The 14313-nt window shown below is 33.5% G+C and overlaps 1 protein-coding gene across 2 annotated transcripts; it reads right to left on the bottom strand.

The window, feature by feature from the left end:
- Positions 1–3027: 3027 nt before the first annotated feature.
- Positions 3028–12101, bottom strand: LOC127858343 (uncharacterized). 2 transcript variants are annotated; one of them, XM_052395402.1, is made up of 6 exons: positions 11923–12101; positions 7462–7545; positions 6815–6937; positions 6287–6400; positions 5558–5642; positions 3028–3789 (listed from the first exon to the last, which is right to left on the bottom strand). In XM_052395402.1, the coding sequence occupies exons 1-6, from the start codon at positions 11954–11956 to the stop codon at positions 3348–3350; spliced, it is 882 nt and encodes a 293-aa protein (XP_052251362.1). In that variant the 5' UTR covers positions 11957–12101; the 3' UTR covers positions 3028–3347. The 2 variants fall into 2 exon arrangements, with proteins under 2 accessions (XP_052251362.1, XP_052251370.1); XM_052395410.1 differs by lacking the exon at positions 6815–6937.
- Between the last annotated feature and the right edge of the window lie 2212 nt (positions 12102–14313).

Genomic DNA, 14313 nt, shown 5'->3' on the forward strand with positions numbered 1-14313 from the left:
AAAAAACTATTACTTCAATCACTTATTGATATGCATTCGGTTAAGTGTTTATACAGTTTGTCAAATAATAGTGTAGTCTGTTGTTATTATCTAATATAAACGGACGACTGATATCCCAGTGATCGGGGGGCAAATGTCAAAGTCGATTGAATATGTATATAGTAATCAGACTATAAACACATGCATTTGCATATAATGTACTTTCGTGCTTTGAAAATACCTTATGTTTCGTTATTTACACCATTTTGTCGTTTTAAAATCTTTATAGAATGTGTCGTAGCTTTGACTGACAGATAGAGATCTACTGTTTATTTTCTTAAATCCAATGCACAATTGAATATATTGCATTTGATCAATGTTTTTGTAAATTAATTAATGTAAAGAAAACATACTGACTGACTTTAAAACCAATGCTAATTAAATATAAAACTTTATCATAGTGTACATGAAAACATCTTCACACTTTATTATGCAACGTACATTGATCTATCACTTGTGTATTTAATTCAATTTTGATGTGTTGGACCACTAAACACAAATCTCTATAACTGCATTGTTTTTGTTTTCTGGAAGGGATATATGATTTAGATCGTATTGTATTGACATAGCAAATTATTGTCCATAACATTATCATTACATATGCCTATTTTCTCACATAGTTAGGTCCACTCACTGATGTTCCCAATATGGTTGTGGTTTCTTTAAACCTTATTGCATAAAACAACACAATACTCAAATAATGTCGCTAAACTGTGATTTGATTTTGACAGCATTAGCAAAGACACATACATCGCGGAGCAACACACATCACCTGAAGAAAATGTTTCGCGGACTTGAAGGTAACCAACACGATAGCAAGCCAAAACGACGAAAATAACTAGCGAAATAGAAGAGGACGGCGGCAACAGTCATAATTGTCGTCTCTGCTCTCTTTGTTTCGCTCTGGCGAGGATATTGTTTTAGCTTTGTATTGTTCATGTGTGCGACCCTCTACATATCATCTTACACAAATGATTTAAATGGTCAATCAACTACAATTCTATTCTGTATTGCTGCTTTATCATTCCTTTATGGTAGGTTTCCTACGTAACAATATCGTATGTATGCGCCTGGTGTAGGCTGCAATAATTGTCAGCTCTGCTGTCTTTGGATTATTTCTCAGAAATGAAAGGTTATGGGATAAGGATATTTGGCATACTTGTTTATGAAGTTTTGACTAACATGCTACAGACATTATTGTGTGGAATTATGTTGCTTTAATGAGTAACTTTGATGAAAAACATTGAACTAATGACACTTTTTAGGAGAAACGGCTTAGTGATTTCACCATTTTCTGTGAACAACAGCTTACCTGGATTTATGGCTAATCCATGTACTGTTATACAGTACAATAAAGACCAATTAATTGATTATTGACATATACCTAGAAGGTTTATAATACCAAGTAAAGAAACTCTAGCTCCTTTGGAAAAAAAACACAATCTTTTCAAATACAGAGGTTTGAATGTGCTGAATGGAAAGTATGTAGAAATTCATTCATCCTCTACGTTGTTGGAATATATAAATCACCATATTCAGATAAACATCCTGTGACGCAGGCTATGTGCATAACAGAATTCACGGAGTTTCTTGAACAAATATCAACCAGAGCCGAGTGTCGGAGGATCCTGTTAGGTGACTTTAACATCCATATCGACAATTATTCAGATTGCTACAGCAAACAATGTATGCATTGTTTGATTTTTTTTACTTGTTCAACATGTCAAAGCACTTACTCATTCTGTAGGCCATATTCATGATTTGTTCATCACAAAAATTTAAGACAAACAGGTTAAAGTCTCAGAACCGGTATCAGACTATTCCATATCTGATCATTGCTTTGTCAGCTGCAATATTGAACAATGTCGTCCTCCCCTTACCAGAAAAGAAATTAAATCACGCAATTGGAAATCTTTGTCAAGAGACATCTTACAAGCAGATTTTCAAGATTTAAAAACAATTGTTGAAAGCTCATCTGATGTTAACAACCGTGTGTGTGAATTCACCAAAGGCATTACAGAAATTGTTCAGAAGCATGCACCTCTTAAAGAAAGAACCATTCTATGTAGACCAAGTGTACTTTGGTATTCTGGGTATCTTAAACAGCTGAAGCAGTATAAACGATCAAGAGAAAACAAAATGCGGAACAAATCTGACCTGTCTAGAAAAGTCTACAAAGGTTTGGCAAACATTTATAAAGCGGAACTTTCCAGCGTCAAGGATGAATACTCCGAAGACAAAATTGGGAACGCAGAAGGGAATAAAAGAAAGTTACACACTATAACATCAGAGTTACTCGGTAGATCGAAGGAAAACCCACTCCCATACTCCCATTCCATACAAGTGAAGTATCTTTAGCTAATGACTTCATGCGATACTTTTCAGATAAGATAATCAAAATAAGAAATGAACCGGACAATTTGCCAATTGAAACAACATGCAACAGTAATTTGTTTTGCTCAAGTCGACCTGTGATCAGAAATCCACTTACTGTTTTTAAACCACTCTCACAAAGAGATATTTTTAAAATTGTAAATGCATCCAAACCTACAACAGATGAACTTGATGCAACTCAGCTGTGAGACTAAAAGAACATTCGTACGGTTTCAAATTTGACATTTCTTTCAAACATTCCAGACAAAGCTGCATTAAACCAAATAAATGATCATATTGAGGTTTATAATCTCCTTGCACCTTACTAACGGGCCCATAGAAGACATCACGGAGTCGAAACGGCAATGCTAAGAATGTATCATGACCTTCTAGAAAATATTGATGAAGGTAATGTCACCATCGTGGTCATGCTTGACTTGAATGCAGCGTTCGACACCATTGATATCCCAATACTTATTCGTATTCTTCAAGACGAGTTTATAGTATGATTCGTTAAAGAATGTTTCAAGACGAGTTTGATATTCATGGCATTCCCTTAAAATGGATAAACTCATATCTCACCAACAGAACAATGAAAGTGTTTACACCCACAACTCTATATTAATCTATATTCGTTAAATTCAAAAATATTAAATATTTATCAATTCATAATACCAATGTTTATAAGCATATTAAAAATGAATCAAAAAATATTAACAAGAAATGTTATTGGTGGGTCACTAGTTCCTCTGGAACAATTCAAATGCAGTACGCCCGTACGGGTTACCATAGTAACTAGAATGCTCAATAACTATAACTCCGTGAACAAAAACAAACAAAAAATGAAAATGCCAGCTGCTATGTCACCAACTGTGACATGATTCAACAATTCATTTAAATGCCATCTTAACAGTTTAAACACCAGATTAAGACACTTATTTTATTCTGCGTTCCATTTTGAGCACATTGTCAAATTTTTTGCGGAAGGCATCTGTTATCATGTTCGGGCATTTAAATAAGAAAGCTTTTTCTAATAAATCCATTTTTTCAGAATTTAGAGCGGGTTTTGGAGTTTCACCAGCTTTGACTGTCTTTTTCCCAGTCCTGGTACAGGTAACTAGCTCGTTTTTTGAAAACACTTGCAACGATAACCTTCTTATAATCAAATTAGCGTCTCTTTCAGTACTACAGGACAAATGGGCAACTAAGGCCAGTAAGCTATATAATTGCTTATCTGGGTCTTCTTCCTGCGTGGAATCTACTCCAGCATACAAAACTGAAGTATTTGCTCTTTGCTCCTCTAAATATTTAACTTTTTTCTTCAATTTCTTTGTCTCTTTCTCCAGATCAGCTATCCTCTTTTCTAATGTTCTGTAACTGGAAGAAAAACATTACTTAACAAGAGCTCCGCGGTCGAAGACTAATTCCCCCCCCCCCAAACTGGGCCTTGACACAATGACCCTGACCTTTGACCTAGTGTCCCAAATTTCAATATTGGTCATCTACTGTCCTACTGTCCAATAGTCATGGCCGATGCACATGGGAAGTATCAAGCCAATTCGTCAATTCGTTGACGAGTTATTGATCGGAAACGAACTGGTCAACCGACAGAACGACCGACATTCAGCTAAACAATATACCCCCTCTTCTTCGAAGGGGGGCATAATTAAGTAAAATTAAATGGATTTCAGTCTCTTAAAAACCATTGTAAAATCTGATAAATCCATATCCACAACCATTTTTGAGAAAGGAAAACGGTTAGAATGCAGTCTTTATGTCTATACAAAAATGACCAAAAATTAAACTTCTTTTTCTATTCTATGTATAACATACAATGTAAATATGTGCATGGGCAAGAACAAAAAGTTATATCATATAGCAGTAATAATGTCAAACATATAATAAATGATATGCTAGTATATACAGTTGTTTTTTTGTTTTGGTGGCCTTTGGTATAGGTTGTTATTTTTGAATGTAATAATCAATACTATAGATGGGTTGTGTAAAGTGGGGTAGAAAACAACTGGACTGGATTATGAAAGTTTGTGTTTGTGTTTCCATTTTTGTTAAAAAATATGAAGTGTATCGTTGTTGAGGGTTATTTCTTTTTCAATTTGGATCTTTAGTTTTAAATAATTTATAAAACAGTTAAAAGTAGGTGTTTGTTTTTTTTGTATTTAATGCTGAATATGAAAAATTTCATTAATATAATATTGTAGTTTACAGTGTTATTCTTTTCTGTTATTTTAAAAATATTTACACCGAAGCTGATATTAAAGAGAGACAGTTTCACTTTTAATTGTTGTTTCTCTAGAAATGTTGTCAATTGGTTCCATAGCGTTTGAATATGTTTGCACGCCCAGAATAGGTGTTCTATTGTTTCAATGTGTACGCGGCATATATATTTCATACATTAGTGTTGGACATGTTGCATTTAAAAAGATATTTATTTGTAGCTATGATTCTATGGACATAATTTATATTGAAAATTTCTCAGTGTTCTATCTACAGTTGTTTTATATGGCATGATAAATATTTGTTACCAATTAAATTCTTGTTCTCTTAGAAGAATTTGCCATTTATTTTGAATTTTGGTGGTGATTTCTACAGGGTTTTTAATTTGTAGTGTGTAAAATATTTTGTTCGTTTTGTTTTGTAAGTAGGTTTTCTACGAATGATGTTTGAGTACATGGTGTGTTATTTGTAATGATTATAGATTAAATATGCACGGGTGTGCTTTTCATTGATGTGTTAATTGATGTGTAATGATGAGGAAATTGCTTGAAGGTATTCCGTATATGTAACATATATTATCAAAATAATAGAAGTCTTTAATTATTTAATCGTACAATTGGTCGACATATATAATGTTTTGTTCAAACCAATCTTTACAGAAAAAACGTCTTATTGTTTGCAGTAATGACTTTATTGGTCCATCAAATAATTTTACTGTTGGTTTGGGTTTCTAGATTATGAGTAACATTACTCCATGCCGATAGAACACTAAATAGAAATATGTTTTTGTTTGCAATTTCATGTTAAATATTATTGCTGATGTTACATTCAAAAAGAAAGGAGTCACCATATTTGTTTGGAATTTTCTGGTAGAAAAATGTCCATTTACTCGTATAGGTAAACTCCTTACCTTGATGGAATGTCGAAGGATGATGTGTTTGTTTGTTGGCCTGAGATTGATAAATCTTCTGCTGACTTGTCTACAGGTTTTTCATCTATCAAATAAGATTGTAAGGAATGTGTTACAATTCACAAATAAAGTTTTAATTTTTAAATATTTTTTTTACCAATCAGTATTCAGTTCAACTTCAAACCAAAGTTTAATCCCATAACAGTGAACTCTACTGTTCTCAGTCATCAGTGTAGATAGTGTGATGAATATTTGATAATGGTAAATACTGAAAAGTCTTGGTTAAAAAATCATTAATTTTCAGATATTTTACCTTTTCTTAGATTATAAATGAAAACAAAAAATGTTTAAAATATGGCATTATTCTGTCAAAACGGTTGACATTTTATGATTTAATACAGGAGTCCAACAAAAGTTGAATAGCTAGTTTAAACACATTTAATTGCTCTTTTTTTCATGTGAACAGAAATTATAAACATGACAGTTAAAATAATTGCGAATGGTTTACACCACAAGTTATAAAACATAAAGAAACGGTTCTTCCCAACGATAGTTTGGAGTTTCACTAATGGAAAACTGAATATTCAAATATTTATATAAAAAAAGACAACAATTAAATCGTGACACAGATGGTTCTTTAAATGCTCCACCTTATGATCCGACTACAAGGTAAAGGAAAGAACCACATAATTAATGCACTTCTATTAATTAAAACAAAAAAAAACATACTACTGGGTTTCTGGTTTGCAGCGTTGTCAATCTCTTCGGGGGCATCTGATAGGATCATGCTCCTCTGTACAGGCAACTTGTCACGAGGCTCTGTAGGTGTTTGATCACTTTGCTCTGAAATCATTTAGATAACAAATGTAGTCACAACTTAACTTAAATGATCCAGCTGGACGTTATTACAAATATACATGTATACATAATGTTGGCTATTAATTTGGTCTGACACTGTCATATTCTTTTGTATTTAGTCAATTGAGTAAACTTATTATCAAAGTATTCTAACAAATTAAAACACATTTGATCACAACATTAGTATTTTCAAATTGATAATGCCTCAATACAGCAACCTAGTAAATATACTGGTGATGGATAACACAATTTGACATTCAGCACTAAAACACATATACGAAGGCAATATTTTCAAGACACAGTTGCAGTGTTTAATGCTTTGAACGTATAAAACACTGGACTTTTTTTAAATAGTTTCTCGGGGATTAAACAAATTGATGTATAATACAGCCAACATACTACGGATTTTCTGCTTCGCAGCATTGTTCATCAGGTCAATCTCTTTGGAGGCATCTGATGGGATCAGGCTCCTCTTTAAAGGCAATTTATCACGAGGCTCTGTAGGTGTTTGATCGATTTGTTCTAAAATCTTTTATATAATGCGGTGAAAACTAAACTTGAGAACTGTGTCATGCGATCATGAACACATTTTCAGTCATCAAATTTCACATTTGGAAATACTGGCTAGTCTGATTAGTTACTCATACCAACAATCAGCTAATGTTATCACATGTTTGTTCACCTGATTTTTTTTTAAATAAACTCACTCACGCCTGGCTAGTGTCTGATTGTGGGATAACTGTAAACATTGTGTCCATGTTTCATTTATATCAGTTCAAAATTGTCTTATATTTATAGGCAGTGTTGATACATCATAAATGTGATTTATTTCTAGGCAGTATCATTTTTGATTCACCTCTAAATTCTTGCAAATCCTCTTTTCACTTCCAACTGATCAAAAAATACTTAAAATAACACTAACTCAATGGAGGCAAATGGAGTTTCTTAAGTCTCATTCAATTGTCCAACTCACATTCATTAATATTAAGGCCTGTAATGTTGAACTGCCTGTCTGTCACTGAACATGCCTTGAAAATAATACCTACCTTGAGTTTTTGTTCTATCTTTAGTTGCCTCGAAAGAATGCTTAGGCGGTAGCTGTGCTTGCTTTAAGAGAAACTTCCTGTCAGCTGTAATCAACAGTATATAAAAATATATATCATTATAGCACTAGAAATCATATTGCTGAAGTGTGTTGATTTATGAAAACTACTTTCAAAACCATGCTGAAGGTCGAATGTAAATTTTATGCTAAAAATATACAGTTGTGAAAGTAATTAAGCTTCTTTCAATTAACTTGTAACTTATAAAATTCAAAATAATAAATATTTTACTTTAAATCATAAAATGGCAAACAACAAGCATTATTATTTAAAAACAGTAACTGTTAACATACGTTGTCCAAAAATATGGATGTCCGAACCTGTACTATTTACAACAGATTGTTTAACAACGATCAGAAAGACCCCTTAAATTTAACATTTATTTATTTCAATAATTTGTGCTTTTATCAATACACATCCATTATAAACAGTAAGTAAAATAGTATTATATAGTAAAGTAGAACAATTGTAGACCTTGGTTCTATACCTGTTCTATATGTGTTCTTATTCCCCATTAGAACTTTTGTAGAACTTACTAATTTGAAATTGAAGTCAAATTATCATTGTCTGAATTAGCTTATTTTAAATGTGTAGAACAATTGTAGGCCTTGGTTCTAGACCTGTTTTATATGACTGTGTTTTTATTCCCCATTAGAACTTGTGTAGAACTTACTGGTTCTTAAAGAGTTCTAAATGTGTTCTAGAACTACATTTTAGAACATTTTTTAAACATTCTTGAACTTATTTTGTCCTTGAAATGTTCTAAAAATGTTCTTGAATATTACTGAAACAGTTTCATAACTAAGCCATGTTCCACAAATGTTCTGGATTTATTCTAGAAAACTGTTTTAAAAGAATTCCAGAACATACGTTCTAGAACGCGAATATGGAACGTTCTAGAACTTTTCTTGATGTTCTAGAACAGTGACAGAACCGTTCTTATTTCTAGAACAAATTTTCGCAGGGGTTGGGACCACCAAATTAATATTCAATCTATATATTAACTTTTGCGAGACATAGTTCATAACACTTAACCTTTGTAAACTCTTGCTGCGGAAATAGAGTAGTCCCATAAAATGTACTAAATATAATGAAATATGTGTGTTAGTAACCTTTAAATTCAAAACGATGTAAATACAATTAGTTGACTACAATAAATCATGAAACAATCTGAAATAAATAACTTCGAAAAATAAACACCATGAGCTGTATTATAGCATACTGTCTATCCCCGTTGCTAGTTAAACAGTGGGAGTGAATAACGCATGTAAACATGTCGAACGTCTGTCGATATTAGTATACTGATCTATAAATAGACACAATGATAGGTAACAACCGTAACATGAGAAATGAGTGATTTACAGTAAACGTGGAGTGCATTCAATAGTGCATTTAGTGCATTTTTAATAGTGCATTTAGTGCATTTTTAATAGTGCATTTAGCGCATTTTAAACACCGTGTTATATATTATTTTGGTCACTTTCGCATTACTATGCATGTGCTTATTGCTTATATATTGTCAGTTTTGTATATATAACGCTGAACTGGAATTGTTCATGTTATATGAATAAACTGTCTGTTCTGTGACGCGGGTTCAATTCACCTTATGAGTAAATAATTATTGCGCCGCAATACGTTATGATTGTAGCCACAACAATGTTATACATGTATGTACTTCTGTTTGCCAAGGTGATGTCTGTTCTGGTAAATATTCACTACAAGTGTCAACATTTTTCGTGTGCTGCTAATCCGCAAATTCACAATCGCTCGCTCATCATGCTAGTTCTTAACGAAAAATCCTCATGACTGAGATATCCGTCGTACAACGATAGTAAAAACTATATTAAAGTTACATTTATATTCAAAATCAACGCAATATATTATGTAAAATAAAGTTAACCCGTAAAAAAATCAGTGTTTCTTATAGCAATAGCCAAAATTTCAACGCTATATGTGGTTTGATGACATAGATTTAACCACAGGTGGTTAGCGTTTGGCTATGATATATATTAGTGAAAACATCATTTTGAATGATAAATAATCATATTATTACGAAAAATTAACTTTTCTGAAAAAAAAATATTTCACTATCAAATATATATATAACAAGGTATGCAACTCAAAATCACCCCAAAACGGGGTGCATCGCCTTGAACAGCCATATCTTCATCAATTGTGCAGCGATTTTCACGATCTCGGTCTTATTCAACGCAGAAATGAATTTCCTTTCTGGAAATGTATATGTCTTGCAATATTTTTACAAATGCTGGGTCAACTTTTAAGAAATAACGCGATACACAACTCGCATGACCCAGGTGACAGTGATCATGCTGTCTTTAAGACTGAAATCTTCACGGAGTAAAGGGCAACTTCCCTACAAAGTTCATGTAGTTCGATACCATAATTCAATAAAACCTATGAAAAAACATTAGTACCGTTCTTGTCGTTACATTCTGCATTAAGACTCACTGTCCAGCGCCTTTTGAAACCTTTGTTTACATACATTTCAACTAACTGACATTTTAAACATACGAGTGATTTCATTGGTCCAATGCGGAGGTGTGTCTTTACAACTGGAGATTTCATTCATAAAGAATGCATGATCACTGTCAACTGGGTCATGCGTGTTGTGTATCGCGTTATTTCTTAAAAGTTGACCCAGCATTTGTAAAAATATTGCAAGACATATACATTTCTAGAAAGGAAATTCATTTCTGCGTTGAATAAGACCGAGATCGTGAAAATCGCTGCACAATTGATGAAGATATGGCTGTTCAAAGCGATGTATCCCGTTTTGAGATGATTTTGAGTTGCATACCTTGTTATATATATATTTGATAGTGAAATATTTTTTTTCAGAAAATTTAATTTTTCGTAATAATATGATTATTTATCATTCAAAATGATGTTTTCACTAATTAATATCATAGCCACACGCTAACCACATGTGGATTTAACAAGATAAAAATGCTCGTTTTTATTTGTGTGTGGAAGAATATATTCCGTTTCAATTTCCCGCAACGATATCTATTCATACGACACACGAACATGAACTTAATACATGAACATGTGTTGAATATATTGTCCCGCAGAAAGAGCATTTTGTCTCTTTTTAAATATGTTACCAGATCACATCTAGCGTTAAAATTGTGGTGTTTGCTGTAAGGATTTTTGATTTATTATGTGATAACTTTATTATTCGAAAGATTGTACAAATTATTCGTTGATGTCGATGGTTTGTGGGCGTTTAATTCAAAGGCACAGTATTTGAACATATACAAACAATGACATCAAAACGTAACAACGTAATAAGTCTAGCAACCAATACATAAAAACCAATACTTTAACATATTTAACAACACATCCATGTACAAACAAACGATAGTACAAAAATCATTAATGCCAAATTATAAAGTGTGACTAGCTGATACAATCAATATGTGTATAATATATTTATATCGTAAGATATTTCCCATCTTTCACATCGGACAAACATCATCCGGTTGCTCAACAGCTAAATTAATGTATATTTATAAGCTACTGATAGTGTGCGATTGATTCTGTAATCACATCAGGAAAAGCCAGTAATAGAACGCAAGCCACTTCGCGGCTTCACATATATGTTATCGCTCCTGTTCCACCGATGTACCATAGTCCTAATAAGGAACATCCTTAGTAACGCTGAAATTAAAACGCGTTCAATTATTCAACACCGTTGTTGGTCTTATCCGAAAATCTAATATATAATGGACTTAATAGTTCTCCTGATCACAGCCCTACACATGGCACACTTTCTGAGCGCCTTAGAACAGACTTCACACGTCGCCATGTGACCACATGGTAGAAACACGACACAGGCATCTCTATCCATACATATTTTACACATTATCTCTGAACGCAGTTTCTCATTTTCTGCTGCCACCTTTTCAGTATCTATTTTTCTGGAATATACATCATTTGTTCGAGTGATTTCGTCATCACTTGAGCGCCTTGTAATATTTTCTCCTTTGTGTCTGATATCTGCATCTTCCCTGTTCACCAAGTCTTGTGGCCCACCACTGGCCGATCGATCTATATCACTCGAAGCACCTGACGTATCTTCAGTGTTTCGATCGTGTGCAATATCGTTGTTTAAGCTTAAGTTTGTTTGATGAATAGGAAGATTATTCGTGGGTCCACCATTCACAAAAACACACGCTGGTGACATAGTTTTGTGAATCGCCCGAATATTATCTCCCCAGTCTTTAGGTCTATATGTCGCATGGCAACAGAAACAGACAACATCCGATCCTTGACCGTTGTAAAAGAACCCGTCCTGAGCTAAGCGAATAAAGCTTACGCTTGGCTCAGACGGGAACCGTTCGAACGACTTCAGCCGTTCCCACTCAATATGCATATACTTACGTTCTGTGTTGTGTGTATTATCTTGAGTATCCATGCGAGATTCACAACCATGTACACTCGTATATTTGCGGTAGACTGCCCTCAGCTATTCCTTTTTGAACGGGTGATCGCGTGGGTAAGTTAACGTTTATTTTATAGCACACGTTTCATAAGCATTGCGAAATATGTGATCATGTTAATGGAACGTGATATAAATCTATGACGTGAACGTATTTGATTCGTTCTGAATTTTATTAAGATATTTAAAAACTATTCAACCAACTTAAAAACATATTTATTGAGTAACATTAGCTTTGTCATTTGTTTACAGCGACGGAATTGTTCTTAACAATACTAACATTAAAAATATAGTTGAAAATAATGTTTGTATTGTATTATTGTTCAATTATAATATTTTATAACAGTCAGCTAAAATATCATTGTGTAATAATGTTTAAATTGATTGGTCGTTCGTTTCTATTTATAACTACGAATTTGCAATAGTTTACATGTTCTACTTATGATAAAAGCTATAAATAGCAACGCCAGATTCGTCGGATTAAGCTATAAATAGCAACACGACGGGTTTGTTTTTAATTATGATTACGTCTCCCGCGGAACTTTGTTAATGATAAAGGTCATTAATGAACACAGTTCCGCACACGATGGCATTATTACTTAAACGGCAACGTAATATCTTACGATGCTGACAAATGAAACCAGAACCGTGCATTGAATCATATACCCATACGTGTATAATCATGGGAGTCCATCCATCTATATTTAACTAGTTACCATTATGTTAAATGCTGGTCGTTTAAAAATACGATAACGAAAGAGTAGCTCTTGATTGCATTTAGAGAACAACTCTACGATAACGCACCAGGCATATCATGTTTACGTTTTACTTAAGATGTATTGCTATTTAATGAGAACGTTGCACTTATTTGTGCAAGTACAACAGTCGGTGTAGCTTTGATTTGTTTTCGATGAAAAAAAACAACAACCTAGGGTGCTTATTTAAGTGCACTTTGCAGTTGCTCCGGACCAAGAATGCAAGTTTTAAACGTATAATAACTCCGCTAGCTGTTTAATGGCATCCGACTTTGCATTCTCGGTAGTTTTCGTTGATGCATACTTGAAGTGTATTTACTTACAAACTCAAGTCATAACTGTTTTTAATGATGAACATATAACCCAAAATAGAATTTTCATACTGTATCGAGTTTGCATCATGCATCGAAAGTTCAGTAATTAATAAGATATAAACTTCATTTGCGATTGACATTGTAATATTTCTTATTTGCTTTCATTACACTCGAGGCTGATATAAAGTGTACTTGATTGGTATGTGACATATACGATTTAGTTGTGTATGCTATAACGCTTAAAAAACAAAATTTATTACAGAGCATATTAAATACTAAGCAATATGTGAACACTTGCCATGTCGCAAGTAGAACATGAAAGTGAAGGGAATCACGACATGCTGCACTGCTTACAAATGTAACGGGTGATGCCACTTATGTTCATTGAGACGAGGCGTGGTTCAGTGAAGACTATGCATCGTGTATGCAAAGCTCAGTCGAATCGGAAAATGATATAAAGGAATGGCGAATAAAGAGTAAACTATGTTCCGACAAAGCATAGCTCAGTCGAATCGGAAAATTATATAAAGGAATGGCGAATAAAGAGTAAACTATGTTCCGACAAAGCATAGCTCAGTCGAATCGGAAAATTATATAATGGCATGGCGAATAAAGAGTAAACTATGTTCCGACAAAGCATAGGTCAGTCGAATCGGAAAATTATATAATGGCATGGCGAATAAAGAGTAAACTATGTTCCGACAAAGCATAGGTCAGTCGAATCGGAAAATTATATAATGGCATGGCGAATAAAGAGTAAACTATGTTCCGACAAAGCATAGGTCAGTCGAATCGGAAAATTATATAAAGGAATGGCGAATAAAGAGTAAACTATGTTCCGACAAAGCATAGCTCAGTCGAATCGGAAAATGATATAATGGCATGGCGAATAAAGAGTAAACTATGTTCCGACAAAGCATAGGTCAGTCGAATCGGAAAATTATATAAAGGAATGGCGAATAAAGAGTAAACTATGTTCCGACAAAGCATAGGTCAGTCGAATCGGAAAATTATATAATGGCATGGCGAATAAAGAGTAAACTATGTTCCGACAAAGCATAGGTCAGTCGAATCGGAAAATTATATAATGGCATGGCGAATAAAGAGTAAACTATGTTCCGACAAAGCATAGGTCAGTCGAATCGGAAAATTATATAAAGGAATGGCGAATAAAGAGTAAACTATGTTCCGACAAAGCATAGGTCAGTCGAATCGGAAAATTATATAAAGGAATGGCGAATAAAGAGTAAACTATGTTCCGACA

Source organism: Dreissena polymorpha, chromosome 1, assembly GCF_020536995.1.
Source record: "Dreissena polymorpha isolate Duluth1 chromosome 1, UMN_Dpol_1.0, whole genome shotgun sequence".
In the NCBI taxonomy this organism is placed as follows: Eukaryota; Metazoa; Mollusca; class Bivalvia; order Myida; family Dreissenidae; genus Dreissena; species Dreissena polymorpha.

Coding starts and splice junctions, on each gene's coding strand:
- LOC127858343 (XM_052395402.1), bottom strand. CDS start 11,956: ATGGATACTCAAGATAATACACACAACACAGAAC. Junction 6,938..7,461: donor AGATAGAACAAAAACTCAAG/GTAGGTATTATT, acceptor AAAAGATTTTAG/AACAAATCGATCAAACACCT. Junction 3,790..5,557: donor TCCTTCGACATTCCATCAAG/GTAAGGAGTTTA, acceptor TTTTTCTTCCAG/TTACAGAACATTAGAAAAGA.